The 25779-nt window shown below is 41.8% G+C and overlaps 1 protein-coding gene across 35 annotated transcripts in view; it reads left to right on the plus strand.

The window, feature by feature from the left end:
* LOC143221949 (uncharacterized) overlaps window positions 1-25779 on the plus strand; it is a 291787-nt gene that overhangs the window by 229857 nt on the left and 36151 nt on the right. For 3 of the 35 annotated variants that reach the window (XM_076447666.1, XM_076447669.1, XM_076447674.1), the window contains exon 1: window positions 12630-12666. The exons of the other annotated variants lie outside the window; for them this stretch is intronic. In XM_076447666.1, the coding sequence (XP_076303781.1) occupies window positions 12645-12666 (22 nt within the window). In that variant the 5' untranslated portion in view covers window positions 12630-12644. Of the gene's footprint in view, window positions 1-12629; window positions 12667-25779 lie in introns of those variants that run through there. 35 annotated transcript variants of the gene reach the window in all.

Below are 25779 nucleotides of genomic sequence, written 5' to 3' on the forward strand. Positions count from 1 at the left end.
CCGGTTGAATACGTCTTTGAGACTTTTGCTTAGGCGTCGTTCTTTCTCGAAACAGTGGCCCGACAATGCAGTTTTCTGCGCAGCTGTTCGCGACCATGTCGCGGTTATGCCGGCTAACTGGAAGTCTCGTTCAAGTTCCCAGAACGAATAAGTCGGTCCCTTGAGCGGAAACGTGAGAAGTTCGGAAATGGGGGCGAAGTTCGCTACGTAATGCAGTTTTTTTTTAACCGACGGATACGGGGAAGTTCGAGGAACTCGCTGATCCAAGATATAATCTCGAGAAATTGGAGAAAATGATGGTTAGTTGACTTTTTTGTGGATATTTACGGATTCTTCTGACCTATGCATTGCTCGAATAAATGCTTTGGAATTTGCTACATCTCGAGAGAATCGCCGTATGATGAAATCTTGTGTTGTTAGTCTACAGTCAATCTTCAAACTTATTTAAAAAGTGAACCACATGACTGGTCCACTAGAAATTTCAAGAAAATTGTAGTTGATAGAAACTGCGAAAAAAAATATGTTTTGTGGATCTGTGTGAATTGTATACATTCTGAAAATTTCATCGAAATCCGCCAACGACGCAATGATCCGATTTCGACGAAATTTTCACCGCTAACTACCCTTTCCAGAGGAAAAAGGTTTTCTCGAACTTTTCGTTCGTCGATTTCGCAGAAAGAATATTCATCGAGGAATTTCAAATGCCATTTCCAGAAAGCCGGATTATTAGCTCCGCCTCGCGATCGAGTGGCTTCTCCCGTCTGCTTCATCGGAAACATCTCATACGACTCCTGAAGTACTTACTGTCCCGATCTCGAATCGTGTTTATCGATCTCTTGCGCTGACGCCTAGTGGCAATCTGGAACGGTCGTTTTTTTTTCATCCGGCCGTGGAAAATGTTATTACCTGCTTGACGAACTTCATTTCCTCCGAAGGAGTTGGTGTCTTTGCAAGCATGACAATTTCTTGTTGGTTCGAGCAGAAGTGAAAACGTTGTGAGCTGGCCCTGCCTCTTTCAATTGTGAGATTAGTAATTAATCGAACTGTATAGACTATTTTTGTCACTCATTGCAACGTTGATCGGCTTTGATGACATTTTCAGAATGTACCTACATACTTCATACAGAGCTGCAAATCGTATTTTCTTTATCTTCAATTGAAAGTTTGCAATCGAACGAGAGGCTATTGATCAGTCAGCTGGTCAATTAGGAAAAGGACACGGTTTACACCGGAAAGCCTCAACAGTGGAAACTGTGTCATGAAAAGCCTTGAAAGCCTCAAATCTCTGAGTATCAAAACGGTTAATGCCTCCACCACCTGGCAGTTCGTGCCAGTTGATATTGCTCCCGCAGACGGCGCCGACTCAGATGAAACTTGTAATGAAATTCTATTTGATTGCAACTCAGACCGCAGCTTTGGCATCCTTTGTTTGCTCTTTCTGCTTGATGTGCGGGGACACACGCACGGGCAGCGTTTACAACGCTTACAACGCGTGCTGCTTTGTATGGTGTCGTGTTACAGGACTTAATTCAGGTTCTTGTTGATCTTCAGGACCTTTGACAATGAGGGAGACGTTGTCAGATTGTGCGCATTGTTCAAGAAGTGATCGCGTTTAAAATTTTATACTATATTGAAGTAGAACAAAGGGATAATTAATATCTTCACATATAATGAAAACATTTTTTATCTGAGCCCCCCTGTAATGAACATGTTAAAAAACTATTATTGGAATGGTTTAAAGGGGAAAGTAGCGTCATTTTTTGAAACTGTAACACAAAGCTGACTTAAGTTGTAACAAATAAAACCGGGAAACATTGTTTTGTCCAGCTAGCACCAAGAATAATCGAACCACTGTGCCACGGGTCCAATTTTCATCTGCAAATCGACCGTACTGGATCGCAGCGGAATCCCTTCCGTCTCGACGGAATACAGTATTCGTTTCGGCGGCAATTCGGCTGACGGATGCAATCGAAATGATCGTTGATCGCGGGCCACGGTTATTAGTATCGAAACTCCCTTTCTTGTAAACGATTCGTAGGCTGAATCGCGAGCGGGGGAGGCATTGTGCTGCGGGATATTGCGATCCAATCATACGTAAAATCAGCCGCGATACTCGGCCGATACTCTTCAATCTCGATAGCATTTCCTGTGGCGTGCTCGGGACCAGTATCGACGATCCCTCGAGCGATATTCGATACCAGTGGCGGAAATCTCGTAAAAGTTCGTGGGCGCTTTCTCAGAGATTTTTATCGGGACAACCGACGCGCGGTGCCCCCGGTGATTGGCCGTAATTTACATGTAGATTGTGTGTACAGCACCCGAATGACGAATTCCCGTGGACACTGCGTCCTGCATATTTACAAGCCGCTTCCCGCGGCGTTTCTTTCTTTTTGCCTCGCCTCCCTTTTTCCCATTCAACACGAAATTCGCTACTTTCGCCACGGTAATGACGGGCAAGCGAGGGTTCCGACAAAATCCTCCGTGTTTCGATTGCGATCGCCCAGGGGGATGGAAACGCACCGATAATCACCCCCGTTGCAACCCCTTCGGTTTGTTACGACGTCAGCGAAATTTGCCCGAGTGTTTTTTTATGTATTCTAGAAATTCGCTCATTCTTCAAACGAGAACAACTTTATAACCCTCATCCGTCCCTCGTTTTCGCACCTTAATGTGTCCCTCGTGTGTCATATTATCACAACGATCTTTAACCCTGTGCTGGGGTGCGATCACACCCCCTGCATCTTTCTGTGCAAAATTTAATGAAAAAACTTAGGCTGCGTGAGTATTTCTGGAGTTTTATTGATTTTCAAAACGGTATAGGTACGAAAAGATTTAAAAACTTCATGTAATATATTAAATTCTCTACAAATAAAAAGAAAATAAATTTAATAAATTCAATCTGTTTTTTAATCATATGTGAAATATGTCATAAGGTAGCATTCCTGAGATGGAAATTTTCCATTCGGCAACTTTTCACGTACGTTTTTATTAGTCTGGGGTGTGGTTACCCCGCTATACGCAGAGTGAAGATTAATGTTGTATAACCAGCGAAGTCTACAAGCTTCCTGTTCAATCTGCCTAGATTCAATAAACAATTATTTCGAGATTCAAACTTCCTCTATGACCGCTTCGAAGCGATCTCGAGCGAAGATGAATCACGGACACTCGTCGTCATTAAACTTGACGATGAATTGATAGCTCGCCGCTGATTTTTTCACCGTTTCCAAAGACGCTCCCTATAGGGAGGGTATAGCAATCGTCTCTCGGGCTGGGGAACACGACTGCAAGCTGCAAGCCGGTGATACCATTAATCAGCCGACGCGGACGGCAGGTGGAATGGCAGATAGACTTGGCCTGTGCAGCAGACCGTCCGACGCCACGTCGCCCGATGCTAATGACCCGACAAATTTTCCGATTGTTCTCTATCGTCGAGGAGATCTCGTTCAAAGCGGCGTTTGATAAACGACCTCGATCACAATGGATCGAAGCTTCTGCGGTAGAGGAAGGCCCCAATCTAGCGCCTTGATTTTTCAGAGGAACCCGACACTTTGGAGGCTCCTGTCGATTCATAAGTCAAAGGAGTACTTATCCGAGTGCAGCTTCGTGGTACCTTTGATTCATTTTATTATGCAGTAATCGCTGCACGTCTTTTCGCTGTCGTAAACACTTTATATAGTAGAACTACATGATCTACAAAATATGTATATAAAAAAACTTTTTAAAAATCACGCTTTTATTAAAATGCACTAAAAAGGAGAAAATAATTTGTTTCCTGGTCCTCCAAAAAATACCGAATCCAGTGAAATGATTATATAATATTTTTCCCCAAAATTTTAAGCAATTCGTTCAAAATTTCTTCTGTTATAAGATTAGTGTCGGAATAGATAGAAAAATTTCATATTTTCAATAAAATCATGACATTAGTGACTATTAATAAAAGCGTGGAGCGCCCACGAAGATTACGTCAATATAGTTTAGCGCTCCACGCTTTTATTTTTATAGTCACTAATGTCATGATTTTATTGATATTTATATGAAATTTTTCTATCTATTCAGACACTAATTTTATAACAGAAGATATTTTGAGCTAATTGCTTAAAATTTTGGGGAAAAATATTATTAATCATTTAACTGGATTTGGTATTTTATGGAGAAAAAAGACTATTTTCTCCTTTTTAGTGCATTTTAATATTAGCGTGGTTTAAAAAACTTTTTTATATACTTTATTTTCTACCTGTATTGTCACCGGAAACAAGCGAAAAATTCGATTACAAGATTTGACGCATACGACAAGAGAAAAACGCGGATCCAACGGCTCCTCTTGGATCAAGGATTTTCTGTACGTGGAATTTGTAATTTATTGAAAGAGGAAATACATCGCGCGAGTTTAAGTATCTCGAATAATTTATATTTTTGTTGGAGCGTCACATGAAAATGTCAAATAATGCCAGAACTTCATAAACCCTCAAGGACCACTCTTCCTGCAACAATAACTCAAAGGTCGCTAGCTCGACGTTGCGGTCTCGCGGCAGCAAATAAACGATACATTACTCTCATTTGTGTTTCAAATCTATGTATCCTTGTTTCAAGGGTTCTTATGAATGTATGCATCTTGAACGTCCCGTGGCTCAAACGCGTGGAATTATTATACAATTGTGGTCGGGAGCAGGTCATCACACTCCGCCGAGAAATTCCTCTCGTATGACTCGCAAAATTATGGAAGTTCAGGTCCCTGCACGCGTTTTGTGCCCATTGTCGGGCCGCTAAGCCAGATTCGCGTTAAGCGAGGTCAAACGCGTGTCTTCTTCCGAGGAACAGCACCAGGGACAGCCGCAATTGGCCTAGCAATTATGCTGCATAAAAGGGCTCCCTTACAAACGCAGTCTGCAGGGGCAGTGCACTCTCGTGACTAGAGAAGAGATTGGAACTTCTTTGACGCGTACCGTTACGTTTTAGCCGGTACTCGCATTCAAAAAAGATTCGAGAATCTATTTCTCTGTTAGATTTTTTAAAAGCGTAACCCTTCAGAATGATCTTCCAAACTTTTATACTTCAGTTTATTAATAAGTCAATTTTTTGATGTCACGTCAAATATGAAATTATACACGTCAAGAAACGTAACATCATAGAGGTAGATTTTAAGGATTTAAATAACCGGCGTCGATAATACTGCGCAAATCGGTATTAATGAGCTTGTTATTGAATTGGTCGAACCACTACATTGAATTGCGAGCTTGCAGAAAGCAACCGAAACACGCACGTTTGATCGTCGCGTGGAAATACAAATTCATCCGTCGGATTTGGGTCATAGTATCGGAGCAACTCAACGGATCTGCATATGTAAGCCGAACGATCGAACTTTATATACCTGGCCATATGAATAGTCACGCTCCTCGTTTACTCGCTCTCAGTGTACGCCTTCCTCTTCTTCTGCTCCTCCTTTTTCATTTTTTTCTTTTTTTTTTTTAATCAACTGACCTTATTCCCGTTAGCCTGGCTCGTTGTCTCCAACGACGCGGCCGTAAGGAAAATTGTAGGAGCCTCTTAGCGCAGCGCTTTGCCAATTGAAATTCCCAACAAAAGGGGACAGAATGAGAACGGAGGGGCGGTGGGTTACCTTTGTGCGACAGGACTACGGGTAATGGGCAGTCTCATCGAGAATCGCCGCTTTTTCCCCCGGGCCATTCTTTGAGGAGGAAACGCGAAGCTGACCTCCGGATGAAAATCGAAAGTAATAATCCGGCTGCTCGCGTGGCTCGGTGATTCGCAGGAGCGATATTCGCAACTCGTTCGCTATTTTTCGACAGCAGCATCTATCTACACTGTGGACAAAATGATCAGGCACCGTTGCACACACACACACAAAATTTCAAATACATATATGACGTGAAATCTCAGTGGAAACGAATTATATTCACGGATAAAAAGAAACTAAATTTGGTTTGTCCAGATGGATACACGTACTATTTCCATGATTTAAGAAAGGAACAAAGGCTTTCTAGTCGCCGACAATGTGGTGGTGGTACAGTAATAATATGGGGAGGAGAGCTGGCTACTTAAATTTTATTAAAGAACAAATTGGAACATATGCTCGCAGAATTTGCTGGCAGAAAATATATATTTCGGCAAGATAATGCAGCTGTGCACATACTGCTCGCATAGTAAAAAATTATTTTGTAGCGGAAAATATAATGGTTTTGAATTGGCCTGCAAGGTCCCCGGACCTAAACATTATCGAGAACGTTTGGGGAAGACTGTCAAGATGGTGGATGACAGTACAGTACAGTTTCCAAATTGAAAGCAGCAATTTTCATCAAAAGTATATAAAAAAATTCTATATAGAAGTTTACCAAGAAGAATGAGTGAAGTGGTACATACAACATAAAGGGCAGTCCACGCATTACTAAAACTGCCAAAAATTGTGTAATTTTGTTGAATTCTAATACTTTTCTTATTTTAGATTCAAAGTGCCTTATCATTTCGCCCACACTAAAACTCAATTTTTGTAGAAATAATAAATGGTTTGAACGAGTTATTTAATATTTAGTATATCATATAAAAACTAGTACCTCATTTTCTACGTGTATATATGTACAAATGAATGTTCATTGCTAAAAATCTTGAGGTGCTTTATCATTTTGATCACGAGTGTATAGTCATAAGCAGATCGCGGATTTTTATGCGAAATAGACATTTTCGGCTTCAGTTACAACAATCAAGAGCTATTTAGAAATTTCCTCTTTTCTAATAATTATGGTAAAGTGAAGATAATTATATTGACATTTTCTGGTTCTTTTGATCAGTCTAGTTATAAGTATTATCAGGCGCAAGAAAACGAAATATTAGAAAATTCAGTTTATCACGTACAATTAATTCTTTCTCAAGTAACATCAATGTTCTTCTAATTTACAACTATTACAGCAAAATCGAGTTTTGGTCTCCTGGGTGAAAGTTTAACCCAAAATCGATTTTGGATCGCCGTCAGATTGTTCCTTCTCACTGTGCGGTACTGCGCAATGGAGGTTTCCGCGTCCCATCCATCAATAGCTCTTCTACTTTCGTTTTTGTTTTTTTTTCCGCACCCTCCGGTACTCTTTTGAACCGGTTTAAAGAAAATCCGCGAATATTGGCGCGCGTTCCGCGGACAGACGGAGTGCGCCGCTGGTCCTCTTTTCACGATGGCGTCACTGTCTCGCTTGTTTCTGCACCTCTCTCGTCGCCGTTGAGTGTTTGCGTTCGCGATTTCGACGTCGCCGTAAAATAGGTGGATCCTAGAGTCGTGTTAATACCTCCGCGGATCTAAAATCCGTCGGCCAGGGATCGAGCACGCCTTTGTTTCGAGATACACAACGTTCCACTTCCACCGTGCCCGCGTCGGTTGCTTTTTTCGCGTACGGTTTCATTTCGTAACGAATGACTCTTCTGACGATGCGAATGAAATCTGCGCGGAGAGAGAGAGAGAGAGACCAGAGCCACGCGTGGAATTTCCATTCTATCGGCCAAGCGAAAACTCATTCGCCTTAACTTTTGTTCCCTGCCAATTAAATCCGGCCGGTTTTGTTTTTTCGTTCCCCCTCTTTTTCTGTTTCGTGTTATCGGGCTCGCTGGTCTTTCGCAAATCCCGGCATTGTTGTGTAAATAATTGCCGTCGGACCATGGGACCGTTATTTTCCCGATTGTTAGAGAAATCTGTAACTATAGTTAGCCAGATCCGGAGATATCGGTGTCCCCGATAGATCTTCCGCATGGCACTTCTAATTTGTTCGACCCAGTTCGAATTGCGAAATTGGAGATTTAAATTGAAACTAGGTTCAAGTTAACACGCGTCGATGGGTTCTAGAACTGACGGGGACGTCATTCTCTTCGAATGCGCATCATCGAAAGCCCCGTTAAATTTTTTTAAAACAATCTTTTGTTTCAGTCATGAAGTTAGAAATCCACTTAAATTCTTCTGGTTCATTTTACTATCTCATATTTCGCCTACCTTATATTTTAACGTAGAGGAGAAGAACAATATACACGAGTGGTCCAATTAATCATGGAAATGATTTTAAAGTTAATCAAAACTTATGTTCCATAAAACTCTGTTCAAGTTATCTTCCGTAAGTTGTTCTATGAAATTCAGAATAATATTCTCTCTCTCTCTGGCCAGAAGAGTTTTCGCATGTTATTACGTATTTGCATAATTAATGTCCACGGACGGTGATGCTTCAGATAAATAAAATGGATAATGTGATGGGTCATACAGAGACCACGGAAAAACCGTAGGTAACAATGAGATGCAAATTAAAGGAACGCGATCTGTCACGAACGAGCGCAAGAGTTTCATCGCGAACAAGACCAAGATCAAATGTCCAGGGAAGAACCGACATCAAATGAAATTACTTGACTGGTCCTCGAAGGACAATGCGTTTAGTCGCGTGACACAGGTGGCCAGAAGATTAAACCGAATCAGAGCACGAAACTGACGTGCATTCAATTAAATCGTAATTGCATTTCAACCGCTCAGCTGCTAGTTAACACGGCCGCTAAATAATCTCGCGGGAGACATAACATTCTAATCAACTTTTTGTATCATATCCATCTCGCAGAATTACTTGACTTCTATATGTCGGTTAAAGTTCATGTCGAATTAAAACCACCCTTCACGTTAGGGTTGAAAAATTTCAGTAAAAATTTGTACACATGACAAATCCTTCGGTCTAAACAACAGTTCGGAAAATGTAATAGAATAACATCCACTTCCAATTTGTCTTCAAAATTTATTGTACACTGGTGGCCAAAATGATAAGGCTTTTAGCAACGAAATAAGGTACTAACTTTTCTATAATATACTAAAAATTAAATAACTCCTTCAAACCATTTATTATTTCTACAACAACCAGTGTATGTTTTGCTTGTCAAATTTTTGGATAAATTAAATTCGTAAATTGGTGGAACCAATAATGGTGGACATTCTTATACACTTTTTGTGTGTCAGAGAAAAGCACTACATAATTTGTTGCACGACCGAACGAAATGTTTAATTATGTATCGTAAAGTTGGTCTGAAACGTGTCACCAAGAAATTAAATTAGCACACTGAAATTTCAATGAGAATATTACAGCCACTTTCTCCGAGGTCGTAACTAGAATAGGGAGACCCTAGTTGTCGTCCAAACAAGACTCGCCCGCGAACAACGTGCGCTGACAAGGATGTCTGACAAGCTACGAGGCGTCATGGTTGCATCCAGTTAAAACTTTAATCGTCTCTCTGTTGTCCGCTGGCCCAGGCAAAACTTTGAAATTCCAATCTCACGTGGCGAACAAGAGAAATTGCCTGCATCTATGTCGGCGAACCCGAGCTCAAAAACTCGCAGCTGGGAACAAACGTCTTACGGCTCCCGCGAGACGTTACTAGCCTAATCGTTTATCACCTCCGATGTTTGCACCTGACATACGACGCTCCCGGCGCAGATAAATGTTCTCACACTCGCGATCAACCGCCTCTCATGGTTTTTAGAGGCACAGTTTCCAAAGCGTCCAGAGACTAGCGTGCAACGCTATGGCAGTTAAACTCCCTCTAATCTGTTCCTAATACTTGATTCAGATCGTTAAATACGCGACCTCTAATCAAGGGAGTCGAAATTAATCTCTGATACCAAGTGGAACATCGTTTTAATATCCTCTTAGGGGACGTTCGGTTTCGACGATCAAAGGAGCTAGTTTGTGAATTAATTAATTAAAACATTCCCAATCTGCTCCTCGTCAATGTCGCTGTAGTAGCTGTGCATCGGTGATTCCCTTTGTGTTTTAAGTGGTATGGCAATACCCTTGAGTGGACGAAGGCATTATTGGCGATAGTAACTGTCCTCCAAATAATTGAATCTATTACAATTAAATGTCCTCTTTGAGATAGTCTGAGAATTTTGTCCTTTGACAACTAGACTATGTTGGATTAGGTACCCGGTAAATTGTTATACAGGTTGAACGTGGTTATAACAATCCTATTTATACATGGTGTTTACGAGATTATGGTACAACCGAGATGGATGTAATTCTATATGAAGATAAGAGTAGAATGTGTAATTAAAATCCTAAATAATTAAATTAAACAGCTCCTTTCGCTACATTGGCGTAACGGTGCATCACGGTGCATTAAACGTGTCCGCTAGTATAAAAAACGGTTTCATCAAGCCAGGACATCTCGGTCCGTGTATGGATACCAAGCAATCTCCTTCTCTCTCCTTTTTCTCCGTTGATTAAAGTTTCTTTGCGACAGTCCGAAGGCAACTGGCGGACAAGCTCCATAGTTTTTTCGGATCGGTCGTCGACGAGCCGTTGAATCGATGCAACCGTATGAGAGACGAGACCTCTATCCCGTTCATTTTTTGCGATAACAGCGTTAGCCGGCTTCGCGGTCATTTTCTCATCTGTGCTTGCGGTTTAAGCTTATCTCGGTGCCCGCGTATCGCGAAATTCGTTTTACGAAGGCTCGTGTTGCTCGCGGCACGTTTCTCGATTGCGGCCGCGAGGTTCGTCACCCGGCAGGAGCATAGTCGCGCGGAACGTCCTAGGATTAATTACACGACAAACAGGATCATCGATCAACCCGGTACACTCCCTGTCCGTTGGTTGCGTGCATATGCCCCGGTAAACAGGACATTGCCGGTCGTTCCTCAGTCATTAGCGAATGCCAAATCATCGCTACGCTGCGCTGTTCTGAAACTGTGGAGTACGGTCTTTTTTAGTGGCTGGGACGATGAATCAGACGCCAGTCTATTTTGAACTATTTTGATTCTGCGAAAATGCTATACAATAACGCTTTAATAAAAGAAAACGCGAACTGCACAATCTAGGAAAAACGAATATCCCCTCCACTGCGGGGAAATTTTTTAAAAATTGTATTGAGATTAAGTCGAAAGGATTTTAAATCCAAAGTACTCCAACGATCGTCCCGCTCAAAGAGGTCGCTCTCAGGTGAGCGCAATATATCAAACCATTCATAATGCATGAGTGAAAGAAATGTAAAAATTATACAAAGTGCAGCAATCAGCGGCTAACGAAATGCCTCCGAGCGCACGGTTTCAACTAAAAGTCGATGAAGTGGAGTCGCCCTTGCAATTTCATGACTGAATCGTTATGGTAAACCTTTAGGCCAACCGGCCGATTTATTTCTGAGATCGTCGACGCGCCCCGTGACTCGTTAATGGATTAATAGCCCGGCCGCTTTCAAAGATTACCATAATCCGAAATCCCTTTCGCTGTATGGAGATCGATGGGAGTCCCGTGTCCGTCGATTATTCCATTCGGAACGATTTCGATTCTCCAATCGCTGGATCGCGTGCACCGTTCGGGATTACGGGTTCTGACTTAAGCGCCTTTTCGCGGAGCACCAAAAGAAAGAGAGAGAGAGAGAGAGAAGGAGAGAGGGAGAGAGTGCCGCGTTGTCGGTAATTAACCGTGACGCCAGGAGCTTGAAAGGGCGCGGGCACCTGCAATTAATTCGACGGCCTCGACGCTCCGAACTAATTAACTGTTCTCGCGCTCGACAAACCGACCAATGTAAGTATTCAGCGTCAATCTAAGTTTACGTCCAGTTCGATTCGTTGCCGGCATCGTTACGCGAGGATATGGGATTAAGGATCACGTTGTTACACATGAAATGTCCGGTTTCGAGCGGTAACATTAAACGAATATTGCGTTGCCGGATAAAGCCTGTTATCCCTCCGACGAAGCAGGTGAATAAAAGTCGCTGTTCATTTTACTCTGATCGTAATCCCTTTTGAAATAAATATTATTCGAATATAAATAGTCTTTACCACGTTCGCTGCCAACGTTTGCTTCAATAGCTGTTTTCGTGGTCGTAACACTCTATTAAATCGAACGCATTCTTTTATAAGATGCGAGGAAAAATATTGTCAAGAAATTCCTCGATCATCCGGCTTTATCACTTTAACTTCTATTTTGACCCGGAACATCAAAATTGTCATTTAAGTACTCACTTTGTGGTAATTCACCTGAGTAAATAGCTGTTGCATTGAGTATATCGGAAAGACTTTCAAAATTATTAATTAGAGCTCTGAACGGTCCTAAGCATCGTCAATGAAATAGCTATAAAAATCGTCCGTTGTCCGAGGATTAATTAACGCTGTGCAAGAGGTATATGTCTGAGTATACACGCAGTGTCACTTAACTGTTGCACGAGTCCTATGGAAATTGATGGCCGATACTGCATTTGCAGAGTGCAATACATTCGTCGCCGCGAGCGCGCTGCTGCGGTCGCATGAATTTGAAGCCAGACCTTCATCAGCCGATATTGCCGGTAATTATAATTGACTGATCTAGTTTAGAGATACACCTCGGGCGAGTTAGTCGAGACTTTTGAGGTCCGCGTTGCAGCTGGTTTCGGAGCTATCAGATGTTGCTCAGCGGGAACTCCGTGTTAACTGTCTTTGACGAAACTCGCTGCACTCGCGAAACCCTCGAATCGGTTTCCCCGAGGGATATATTCGCTGGAACCTTAACCGTTGCAGCTACCCACTTCCGAAACTTTTAGGAGACATTAAGTAGTTAAGTAGGCGATGAGTTTTGAATGACCTCAGCGAAACCAGGTTGGGAAGCGATTCGTAACAGTTGCAATTGATTCGGTTTTCGGCTCGACCGATGAAAATTCCAGTCTGGCTATCGTACGGCCGCTTTTGTCTACGTATCACTGGCGTTATTGGAGTTCGAAATAATTTTCGGCAGTTCAGCATTAACGCAGTCGTCAGCTCTGTCAGCTAACATGGATAATAGGATTATTATATGCGCCTGGCAATCAAGCGATTATTTCCGATTGAATATCCGAATTAGTTCACTGCTCATGGCGGCGCTCGTTATCTGCTGCCTGACAGCTCGAAGATAGCCGGAGCCGTCTTACCGAGATTAAAATTCCACGCGAAACGCGATATACCCTCCGCCGAATGATGAATTGCGAATGCTCACGTGTCAAGAAAATTGCCGCGTAACGGCCTTCGCTTTGTACCGGTGTTTTCAACCCGCGCGAACTGAGGGAAAAAAAAGATGTATTTCTGACCTGGCCGGGCAGAGCGGATCGATTAATTTTTGCTGACTACGGCTCGTTAGGGGTTGCCCTGCCCTGCCTCTGCGGACCGGTTGTCAGTGCTTTTTCATTCCGCGAAATATGGGACGCGTTTAATTGAAATCAATCCCGTTTTACTGCTAAGCCAAACGTTTCAACCCGAATGCCACCCAGCTTTTTGTCTGTCCGATGGAACCGTTGTTCGTAACATTTTTGGCGCCGCGCGCTTGCCTACGTGTAAGACAATAATACGCCTGAGCGGGTGATTCATTTGTTAAAACCATTTCAACGCTGGATAACATTGAAGTGTTAAGGTGAGCGCATACTAGATGGTCGCGGGAAGGCCGCGGGAAGGCCAAAGCCGCCGATGGACGCCCAAAGCCGCCGATGGACGTCCATGCGGCAAGGGAGCAGGGCTACCTGCTGTGCGTGGCAGAAAAAAAGGTCTCCGTGGGCTCCCCACCTCTTTTAGGGAAAGGGACCTTTCTTTCAGGGAGCCCTGCTCCCTGCTGTGGAGCCGTCGGCCCGCTAGAGATTTCTTCCCGCGTGGACGTCCATCGGCGGCTTTGGGCGTCCATCGGCGGCTTTGGCCTTCCCGCGGCCTTCCCGCGACCATCTAGTATGCGCTCACCTTTATGATTCTTTTAGGAAGCATTTCTTCGTGGCATTGTACATAGACACACTGCCGACCTCACATGGATAATGAATGTATTTTTAAGCGTTTTACTAGTTTAATTTTCATCTATTTATTTTAGTTATAATTTTTGACAATTATCGTCGCAGTCCCTTTGAATATTATGTCGTGTACTTTGAACAACGAAATACACAATTTTAATTTTACTATTTTTAAGTCATCTGACAGATTGTGGACAAGCCACATATTTGTGATTGTGGTAGCGAACATGTTAACACTGAAACCATCGATCACTGAAAGTTCTATTTATTTACATTTCGTGCAATTTCGATGTAAGTTTTACGGTGAAATAGGTGGTTTTGGCGGGGATCGTCGTATTTCAAGTTTCACGATTAACTCTAGGTCTTCGACGTATCGAGAACACAAAGTTACTTTATTGAATCAGCGAAATATACAACATTTCGAGGGTATTATATAGTAGTGGATTATCTAATTTGATGGTACATTCAAAGTTCTCTGTCAGTGATGAACTTGGGCTTGGTGACGTGTTGCGAGGGTCGGCATCTTAGTGTGGATTTATACTGGAGCTGCGAGCATCGATGATAGCGGCGCGGTGAAAAGAAACCAGCATTCGTGACAACATTTCGACACATACTAATGAAACATATGTATTTTCTTTGTTTTTCTTTTTTTTTTCACCGCACAGCTCACCTCGCTGCTCCACTATAAATCCACCCTTAGTCTTATCGGGCCGTAACATAAGCAACGTCATAATTTCAATAATTATAAAGTTTAAAATGTAAGACCGGTCATTTGACCGGCAGTGGTAGTTTTAGTGTTAAAAATAAAGCAGTGCCAACCATCGTTGCAGTGAAGGAAATAATACGAGAAGAGGTGAACGTCCATTGACGGAGTAATTTATAATCTGAACGACAGGGGGCCAAATGTCACAGACCAGAACGGTAATTACAAACCGAATGATTTTTACGGGCAATTAGCGTCAGTAGAGGGTCAGATTTCCCTTAGAGAGTAGGGTAACCGGTGCACCCTCAGTACTGGACTGGCCTCCGAATTAATCATCGATCACGAGCTGCGGCGTGCCCCTGCGGGGCTTCGTGAGTGTATTTTGGCGGATAGCTGGAACGGAACGTTCGCAGATGCCACAAGTTTGTCTAACACCCTGCTAAACGCGTTAGCCGATGTTTGCCAACTAGTTAAACGGTTGATATTTGCACTCTGGTCCTTGAAACGTATTCGCGCATACATCGTGGATGCTGCGAGATAATCACGAATCTCCGTAACGACATGTAAATGAACTTGCCCGCTTTCGTCCCGGAAATGAAACAACGAAGAGTTAACTGATCCTGGTGACGGGGACGTGTCCGCGAGTTATTGGTTTTATCGTCGATTATATGCCACTGTAATTCCACGTAAACGGTATCGATTGCATGGCTACGTGACTGTTCACGTGGAAAAAGTTACCTCTGGTGTTCAGAAGGCGTTATCTGCAACCGTGCACATGCTCGCATACTTTTGGACTGTAGGTACGAGGGGAGGAAAAGTTTGCTGTGTCGATATAATTAAGCAGTGATAAGCAAATGAGAAATGGGGATAGGGTGAAATTGTACTATCGTGGATTCGTTAACCACCTGAAAATCACTGGCGATGATTTACACAGAATTATAACACTGATTACCCTTTAAATTGAACTCACAGATCATGCATTTGTGCAGATATTATTGCTGGCGTAATTGTAAAATCTTCATTTTCTGATAAATCAGCTTAAACATCATATTCGCCGTTCTAATAGAATTGCTTTACGCTAAAAAATGAAAGATTAAAAAATGAATAGTCTGCTTACTCGCAACATGGTGGAGTACACTGACAAGCAGCTGTGACGTCCGTGACTAGAATCAACTTTTACTTCGCCGTTTTGTTACGAGACCGTTAAATTGTCTTATCAGTGTAGTCATTTTAAACTCCGCCGAATTTATTCAACTGAATTACATTCATGCTCGCGTGACTTATCCACCGTTCTACAGCATTCTCGGCCCGCGTTTCGACGCGAAAACGGACAATTAAGTGAAAATGTCACCGGTACGCGTTCCCCCACAATAATAATGGCGATTGTTCCGCAAACGCCGGGTGAATGTTCTCGCTGGACACCAGAGAGAGAGAGAAAGAGAGAGAGAGAGAGGGAGATCCCGCTGCATTCATTGCCCTAATAAATTTCTTGCGGTGTGATAGCGTGCATGCGACGCTCGTATTAACGGCCCACCACTGCGGAACGTTGCGACATTCGATAGTTTCGGCCGTGTTCCCGCGGCTCGGTAAATTCGCCGATTATGGATCCCTGGATCTAGGATCGCCTGGAACCGATCCTTTTGTCCGGGGACAGGAATTTATGGAGCGCGAGACGTCGCTGCTCCGCCTCGCGGTAAAATTACGAGCCTTCTGGTTCACCGGGATCATCAGGATCAGCTTTGATGGATGTCCACGGGAGAGGATCCAATCGCTGAAACGTTCTTTCCCGACGTCATACGTCAGAGCGAATAGCAGTCCGTGCCTGAATGGATCGTTTTCTGTGGCTTCATTACCTTTATGTGCCCCTCTCTCTCTCTCTCCGCTCGCTTTTTGCATTAATTAGAGCACGAACTTCGCGAAGGTAACACAGTTTTTCGGTCTTTCGCCCTGAAGTTCTGGATCGGCAATCATCCCAGCTACTCTTGGAAACGTCCTTTTAGTTTTATTAAACGTCCTTGCTGTTTCTTTGCACTAGAATTTTCGATTTTGTTAAATAGTGTTTAGAAATTATTTCAGTGCACGAATTATCAGACTGCGGATCTTTATGCAAAATAAGAATTGTCTTCGTCGTTTCTGAGAGAGGAAGATCCACTAAAAATGTACTTCCTCTCCTAATAATTTTAATAGTAATAATAAGAAGTCGAATACAATCGAACTTGAATAAGGCATAAAATCCGCAGTCCACTAATTATTATAACTTCGCGAAAAATCCACGTATGCTCCAGAAAGTTATCGTCTTTTCAAATATTCTTTGTGGTCTTCCGAGACAGATAAGCGCAATGTTAGATTTCATAATTCTTGTTTCGAGGAGTTATCTCGATAATGGAACCTCCACGGTAGAAATGATACGGAACGGGGAAGGACACAGGAAGGGTGTGTTGACTAGAGAGAATGATTATTCATAATGCACTGGAGGAGACAGTGAATCAGGCGATTATTTGCCGTGGTAGTACTTGGCAGGGGCGTTCGCACGAGGCAGGAAGTTGAAACGAACGCGCTCGTTATACGAGTGGTTCACCCCCGACTCATGTTTATTCCTCGGGGTGTTTCCGTCTACTTCGCCTACGTTGCCGTCCCTTTCTGCCGGTGGCAGCGTTCCCTTTATTCGTTGACACGTGAAAACGATTTCACTTTGCCCAACACCTCCCCGAATCCGATGCATTTCCACTCGAAATACAATTTGGACAGTTGTCAGAAGCTGTGTCTTCTTAAATTACCAAACGACTCCTCACTTAGAAATGCTCAGGCGAGCAGCCCTCGAAAATTTCTCACGAAATCTCACCTTTAATTCACGTTACAGCTCTGTGTTACATTTAACCCTCCGCAGTCAACATGTCTTCCGACCTAGAATAATTCCATTTGGATACCAACATATTCAATACTGTAAACAATATTGTGAATAATGGTACAGCAATCTTTAGTGGCGACTCTGAGTCAGAGTTGGACATTAATCGATTAAAATTTTAATCAAGATTGATTGATTAATGTGTACGATTGAAAAAGGTAATCATTGAGAAATCAACGATTGATGAAGTTATCATCGAAAAAAACAAAAGCACGTAAACAGAGTTTGTATTATAGACTAAATGACAATACACCTAAACTCAGTTTACATTTTTTTCAGTAATCGTATAGTTTTGATTCCGTATTTCATTTAAAAATTTCAGCAGTTAATCATTAATCAATTATCCGATTGACGATTACAATCGAAAGGAATGTAATCGTTAACCGCAATTAACGACTAAACTAGGCGATTAATTGTTAATTGCGATTAACGATTGAAGTAGAAATTTGTTCGTCAATCGTTGATAAAACTTTTGCCCAATCTGCTCTGAGTCACCCCTCGACTAATAATACTGTGATAATTACTGTGCGAGTATTTGGACAAGTATTTATTGTCATCTAGTTTATCGAAATCTGCTTGAAGTCGACTAAAAATTCCATTGAAATATTGACAATCGCGGATACTTTCAACGACATATGAAATCCGTAGTTGAATGATAACGTCATTTTCGACAGTCTGAATAATATTCCGAAAAATGAATATTGCCTGTCACGTTCTTTAACCATACCAAAGTGATAGTTTAGTTTCTAGGTTATAAAATAACCCATCAAGTATGAAATTTGCATGAAGATCCGCAGAGTGTGGTCATTATCATTTAACATTCAGCAGAGAATTCTTTATTCGATTTCAATTGTTTAAAATTGATTTTTGATTAATCAAAAAGATGAATATTCATACAAAAAATGACGGGAACCAGACTGGCGACGCACGGCATCGTTTCCCCGGCAACGTGGAATTCTGAAACCACGTTCACACGGTTGCCAGCGGTTGTTCAATATTGTTCCGTGATTAGTTGCATTCATTCCCGTTGTCCTCGCGACGAGACTCGCGCGTTGATCAATACCGGAATAGCTCGAGCGAGAACTGGGCATCGGCGGCCGTTTAAAAATCCACTAATATCGCCGACAAACGCTTTGTTTCGTGTCACGTTGTCGATGATCATCCCGTAACTGCTCGCTATCAATGATTTCATTGTTCGTTCTAACGGTGAATTGCGGCGTTAAGCCGTATTTATTTATTAATTTGGATCGTACAGTTCCAAAAACTTTATTAACCCTCATCCGTCCCTTGTTTTCCCAGTAATAAATGATTCTCATCGAATTTCATTGAATATCAAGGGTTTAATAAAACGGTTGTCATATGAAACCGGCATCAACATGATAATGCCGCACCGTGTACAGTAAAGGGGTATCTGAAGAATCATTTGCGTGCATCCCTAGCAACGGAAGTAATGGCGTTTCACTCGGCAAGTAACAATCTCTGATCGTCTATCTCCATTGAAATTACGGTCCGTCGTCAGAATTACGGGCTCTCAGATTTTCATTATCGGGGGACGAGGATCCATGATAGCGACGTTTTAATAGCACGGATCTCGGATTAGTGAAGGAGACAGCAGTGGATCGGGAAATAAGCATCTCGAAGGATAAGGGATCCGCGCTGCCCGCCGTTGGAACTTATCCGAAGAGTTAAAATTTCGATAAAACGATTCCACCCTGAAGCTGTCTTGGACCCTTGTCGTTGGTAATATCGCGACTCGGGGAGTAGGAAACGATGTTCGGAAGTTCGTTTGCAATACGGCACAGATTTCACCGGGACTTGACGGAAAGGTTCACGCTCCCCGGTGCGTTAATATTTAACGCGGTCGCTACCGTATCACTGTTGCACCTTTGCGTGGAATTATTTATACGCTTGTAAGTGGTGAGCGATAATTCCTCTGGCCTCTTACTATTTCATTCTTCGTGGATTTTCGGTTTAATAGCAGCTATGAATGTTTCATGAGCCGTTGCCGTTATACATACATCGTATGTATACTTCGAAATTCCATTTTAATCTTTCCAAACAAGAATCGACTTTGTGTAGTCGCATTTTCACAGCGGGAAAAGATCGGGAAAAGATCATTGTCGATCAGTGTTGGGAAAATTTTATTTTAAATAATAAATAATAAATAAACGTGTGATTTTAATTGCAAATAATAACTAAACTTTTTATTTACATAAAAGTCATTTAAATAATTTCAAAAGTTATCTATCTATTATTTCTTATTTGCAAATAAAAGATCATTTATTATTTGGATTGAGGTGGAAATCGAATAAATTGTTTTGGGTCTTCTCTTATTTCTTGTATTTTGTATATACAATGAACACACGTGCGCGTTTTTTGTCTGCTATAGCAACCTTTTCATGTATACCGCCTAGCTGCCTATCAAAAAATACGATTTAATTTATTATTTTAAATAATTCATTTAGACTTGCTCAAATAATAAATAATTATTTTTGCTTTCTATTTTTGAATATCCAAATAACAAATAACTTGTTATTTAAATTTTTATTCAGATAATTATTTATTTAAATAAATTTATTTATTGTCGAACACTGTTGTCAATCAACTTTCGGAATATGTAGTAGCGGAAGTAATTATAGCTTGAGACTGATTCTTCTTTTGTTGACATTTCAGCTCTAACGACCTTTCTCTTTTATCGTCGGACACTCGCGTTCCATGGTGTAGACTGTAGACCAACTCTGTCATCAAGATTTTCCTCTTCCCATTGGCTTATTCGCTAGAAGTCCTGCTGTAATGAGACCAGGATTCCATAGTGCTGAGGCATTTTATCATAATAACTCGCTTTTTCATTACCGCTCTCATGCACTCCACAATTTCTATTCTCAAAGCTACCGCTCTCTCATCAACACGTTAAGTGCCACGTTTTCCGAATATAGATGGAATTATTTGTTCAGAGTTAAAATTGCATTTTTGCACTTATACGTTCAGTGTAGTTTAGTTGGAATCTGCAAAATGCAAGAACGTGTAAAAACTACTCTGTAGTATAAAATGGGTTTTTTAAGATCTCTAGATTGGTTATAAAGTCGTATCTAGATCCCTTATAAAACGTTTTTACAATGTAGCATAAACTTAGGACTCCATTAGAGTTAACCTGCATTTAAGATCTGATAGCCCTCTAATCGTCTTGTTAATGTTCCTCATGTTTTTAGTACTGAAAGTTTAAAATTCATTGATCTAAATTAGCATTGTGTAAAAAGGGATTTTTTACTGTTGTCTTTGACGATCCCGAGTCACGCGACGAGTCGAAGCCATAAAAGAGTGTACATAGTTACGTTGTGTGACTGAACTTCGTAGAACAAGATTGATTGTACGAGGATTGCGTGGCAGTGGTGTGTGTGTGATGCGGTTTCATTCATAGATGACCCGAGCAGAGACAAGAGTTGGCTATTTTTGGATGTAGGTTCAGCATGAGAATCTTGACACTCGGTGCACTGAAAGTAGCTCGTACGAATTCTAGCTAGAATAGTTCACCCTGGACCGTGAATTATATGCATTTCTAGCAAACACACGAAGTTCTAGCGGAGAATAAAACATCGAAGAAGAAATTTTTAAAATTCTTTAACCCCTTGTGGAAATTACTAACACTAGACCTACCTAGCCCGAATGTTTTAGCTCATAAAAATGACATGATTAAATTTATTTGTGCTCGAATAAACGAAATTTATTGAATCACTCTGAAATAAAATATATAAAACCGGTCATTTGTAGGTCCAATCATTGTAGCTGCTGAAGCAGTTCGCTGGTGAAATGCAATTTCTCTCAGAAATTTTTAAAGTTGAAACATTGCGAGAGTACGCTAGCCACGCACCTTGCTTTTAATAAATGATAGAATAACTCACTCAAGCGTACACCCGATAACTCAACAACATTCTGCACGTCTGTTGCGAGCAAGCAGAAACTGGCATCCTCAAAGGAATTCCCAGCAAGGTCCCCGAAACGTTTCGGCATGCGTGCTAACCTAGAATCTAGAAACAAGCGCAGCCGTTCGACTAATTAGACCCAGAAATTCGGGGATTCTGGCCAGGTAATCAGGCAACAGAAATCGAGTCTCGGTATCCCGGAAGACATTTTGGCGATCTTACTATTTCCACGTTCCAGTAAGCTCCTGGAGCAGGAAGAACTCCGAGTCCTTCCCTGCACCGAAATAATGTAATGAATAGACTGCAAATTTTATACATTTAGAACAAATATTAACAGATCAAATACAAAGATAAAAAGTCGTGAGAAAAATTCAAGAGGACTCTTTAACTGCATTTCTTTCAACAATTTTTTCATATACCTCTAGAAATATCACAAAATTTCTCTGAATGTCCATGCTTTGCTCGCTAATATATTAATTTATAGTCTTAAAATGAGAATTTGTGCAAATATGCTAAATACAAAAGGTTTTAAATAATCTTCACATTTTGGTTGGCTAGATAAGGGTTAAGAGGACTTAAAGAGGAAATAAATAATTTAAGTTAGATTTCTTACAATTGACTTGGCGTTTTTTTTTTGTTTTGCACGAAAACGCGCTGTCTGGCAACTTAACGCATAAAGGAAAAACTTTCTCTGAAAAATGCCAAGGAAGTCGTGTATCGTGGACCTTGGACGAAATGAATTTCTTGTGATCCGAACACATTGAATATGCCTGAACGATCCTGACGAATACGAGTTGTTAATGTGATTTACGGATGCGGACGCGAACGACATCTACGCAATTGGTTCGGCGAATGTCTCCGGATGATGATAGCGGAAGAGAAGGGCTAAGGGCGGCCTCCGTAAATGCCGAAGTTCAACCACCTATTGTTACTACCCCGGCGGCCCACGTTTGTTCGTGCATGCACATCTGGGCCAAGACGCCGCTCGAGAGTAATGTAGTTTGTTCGCGGCAAATGAGCGTGCCTTGACGCGGCCGTTATCGACGTACCCGCTTTGGCAAATGCGAAACCAAGCCAACGAGACTGTTCGGAGAAAGCTCGCCACAGAGCCGGAGCGAGAACGTTCGGAAACGTTTGAACTTAACCAAGACCCACTTTGAGAGCCACCCTAGCTAAAGATCCGATTTTAGATACGACTTCCGAGATTCTGCGTGACGTGGACTGAAAGGTCGTTGGGACCATTAGCAGAAGATATTTATCCGAATTGCTGCAACATTTACATTTCCTGCTACAAAACTGCTACCTCGTACCATAAATCTGCGCCTGTAAGGAAGAATGTCACATACTTTCACTTTTTAACCGACTTCGAAAAAGGAGGAGGTTACTCAATTCGATCTGTATGTGCCTTTCTTATTTTTTTTCGCTTTTTTTTTCTATGTATGTTCACCGATTACGTCGCGATGGATGGACCAATCGAAACGAAACCTTTTGCATCTTGTAGAGTATGTTCCCGGGATGGTCCCGTGCAAAAAAAATTTTACATTTCTTTATTAATTACGATTTTATTTGCGAAAATGTAGGGTGGTGATACCGTCGTGAACTCCGCTGAATGTTAGACATTAGGAACAGTAACGACGCGACGTCGTTACCGTTATCGATTGCCGCTTTCAGATATTTATAAATTACGATTTGGAATGTGATGGCTGACAGAGATAAAAAAGTGTGAAATAAAAAAAAACTTTTAAAAAAAAAATTAAACCGACTTCGAAAAAACGCACTAAAAAGAATGAAATAATTTCCATTTAATTTATGTGAATACACACAAACTTAAATACAATACAATCTTTTCGGAGGCGGCGCAAATATATTATTATTTAAATATAAATATATTAGTATTTAGAACAATTTAAGGATTTTCGTAATTTCTCCAGTGTCAAAAATTTTCAATTTTGCGCCGCCTTCGAAAAAATTGTATTGTATTTAAGTTCGTGTGTATTCACATATATTAAATGGAAATTATTTCATTCTTTTTAGTGCGTTTTGTCGAAGTCGGTTTAATTTTTTTTTAAAAAAGTTTTTTTTTTTGCATTATTTTCTTGAGCCTTTCGAATCTGTTTTCATGACTATTTTTCTAAATATGTAAATCCTATACTCTAAAGCTCAATTAATGCATAAGCTCAAATTTTTCGAAATTGTGACACTTGGCGTTTTTCCTAGCAACCACAGAAATAATCCAGAATATTTCCGACCGCGTGCTAAAATTCCAATACTTATGAGAGATCGCTTTCGATCATCCGCGACCCGAATTGCCATTCCCTGCATTGGAGCTGGGCACAGGGGAGCACGTTGATAGCTCACTTCGAAGACTCGATAACTCAAAGTTCAAACGCATTCGAATATCACCAAGCGTTATCTGACGAGATTCATCTTGATCCAGCTTTTCCGTATACAAAATCGCGGCTATAGAGCGTTTGAATTAACGATACCGCTGCCGAACGCAGCATCCTGTATGAAACGAGTGTTCCACGCCGGTCTGATTCGGACCGTTGCAGTTGCAGATGTTGCCTGAACGGAAATTAATGAACATTCAGCGCGCGCGCGCGGAACAACGTGGCAGGTTAATAATAATAATTTTACTGCACACGTGAACAGATCGTGCAGCGCTAATGAATCTCCGGCCAAACGAAATCGTTGGCGAGACTAACACGATTACTTCACGCCCCGATCATGATCCGTTCAATTATACCGTCTACCCCATTGTCGTCTGATATATGGAATACCAACGCGGTCGATACCATTGCTTCGTGACTATGTGCACCGTATAAAATATTGAACGTGTCAGCTCGTCGTTCCAGGCGTGATGTAAGCCGGTTCCGCTGGAATCCTGAATCGATTGTTGGTGAAATGACCCGGCAAGTGTAAGCTTCCACCGAAATTGCGTTATTATACTGGCTTTAAAGGGAGACGGACACGTTTATTGTTTCCGTGTGACCTTGTTCCTTTTATTTTCCTTAATGTGTCGCACGGAAACGGCCATCGCGGGCCATTTTTACGGGGCGCGGTCTCTCCCGTTTTAAACGGCGCTCCCGCGCATAATATTGCGTTGAGATGCTTCAAGCTCTCTCTCTCTCGCAGATTTTATCGCAGTTTATACTGATCCACCAGATGCGACGAGGTTCGTGTGTCTCGTATGCGCGGCGATGATACCACGTCAAGTTGCATTTTTACAGGCTCGTTTGCCGACATGCGAACGGAGAGTTTCGTTACGTTATGAATAAAATGTGACATTTTATTAACGGGCTCTATCTCTCTCTATTCTTAAACATTCTATTTTATTTTATGTGTAAATATACATCAAGATACGACTATATTTGACAGCTTACTACAGCCATATTAAGGGTGTTCACGCTAACACTAGCCAGCGTTTCTCTTGCAAATAGTAAACATTGGAAAAAGAATGAAAGAGAAGAAAGTTACATTGTGTTTTTTTGCAAGCAATGTAACGGTGTCTGTTTTTTCCATTTTTTTACCTGCATTATTTTTTAAATGGAATGCTATGTATTTTTTCATATTATATGAAAGCGTTCGTCAAAACGAATTCATACGTATAACGACATAACGACTTCGTATGAAATGAATAATTTCAGTTTGTCGATGAAACGTTGAGTATATTCGGGCAAACATGCAAAATCACGAAAGTGCGAGTCACCATTTCTTAATCTGTTGCACTTCGCACGTTCACGGACAATGAACACGCATAAATTCTTAATCTATTCATTCTAGTAGTGGCGAGCTCGACCTTTTCATAGAAACTCAACGAGCGCAAAGTTCTCGGCAATTTGAATAATTCAATTCGAGTTAAATTCCACTGGATCTTCCAGCTTTGAATAGCAGCTCGCGGAAAGTAGTGATCTCAGGATGAATTGGTCGAAACAACAACGCCGGCCGAACAAAACGTTGTTGTTCTCGAACCGAGAGCAGCTGGGCTATTTACGCAGTCAATTATACTTCTCGCGATAGATAATTGGGGTGAATGCGGCGTGCTACCTGCAAGACGTATTTCTCGGGCGTCGCAAGATGTTTATTAGGAGCAGTCGAGGGGGGAAGGGTGGGCTAATGAAGACGCCGTTAATAAGCTTGTTAGCGACGTGGCCGGCATTCGCAGCCGTATCGCGATAGTTAGCCTTCTGCCGAGTCAATGGGCGCCGGCATAAAGGGATCCATTCTCCTACGCTCTCTCACCGGCAACTTTGATGAATAGTTAGACGGGGGTGGCCGACGTAAGCACATGTACCTACTCCAAAGTATTTAAAGACACGCGACCTGTCGCGGTGAAAATCGCGAGCAAGCCGCTGCGGAATTTACGGTACACGCTCTGCACCCGTTTCCAAGTAACATCCACGCCCACCTCGCAATAAATACCTCGAAAAAGTTCGTCCTCATCTTGACACTTTCACGCCCCGTAATTCTGGGACGCGTTTCAACCTTAATGTACCACTCGACGAAAATTTGAA

Source organism: Lasioglossum baleicum, chromosome 3 (assembly GCF_051020765.1).
Source record: "Lasioglossum baleicum chromosome 3, iyLasBale1, whole genome shotgun sequence".
In the NCBI taxonomy this organism is placed as follows: domain Eukaryota; kingdom Metazoa; phylum Arthropoda; class Insecta; order Hymenoptera; family Halictidae; genus Lasioglossum; species Lasioglossum baleicum.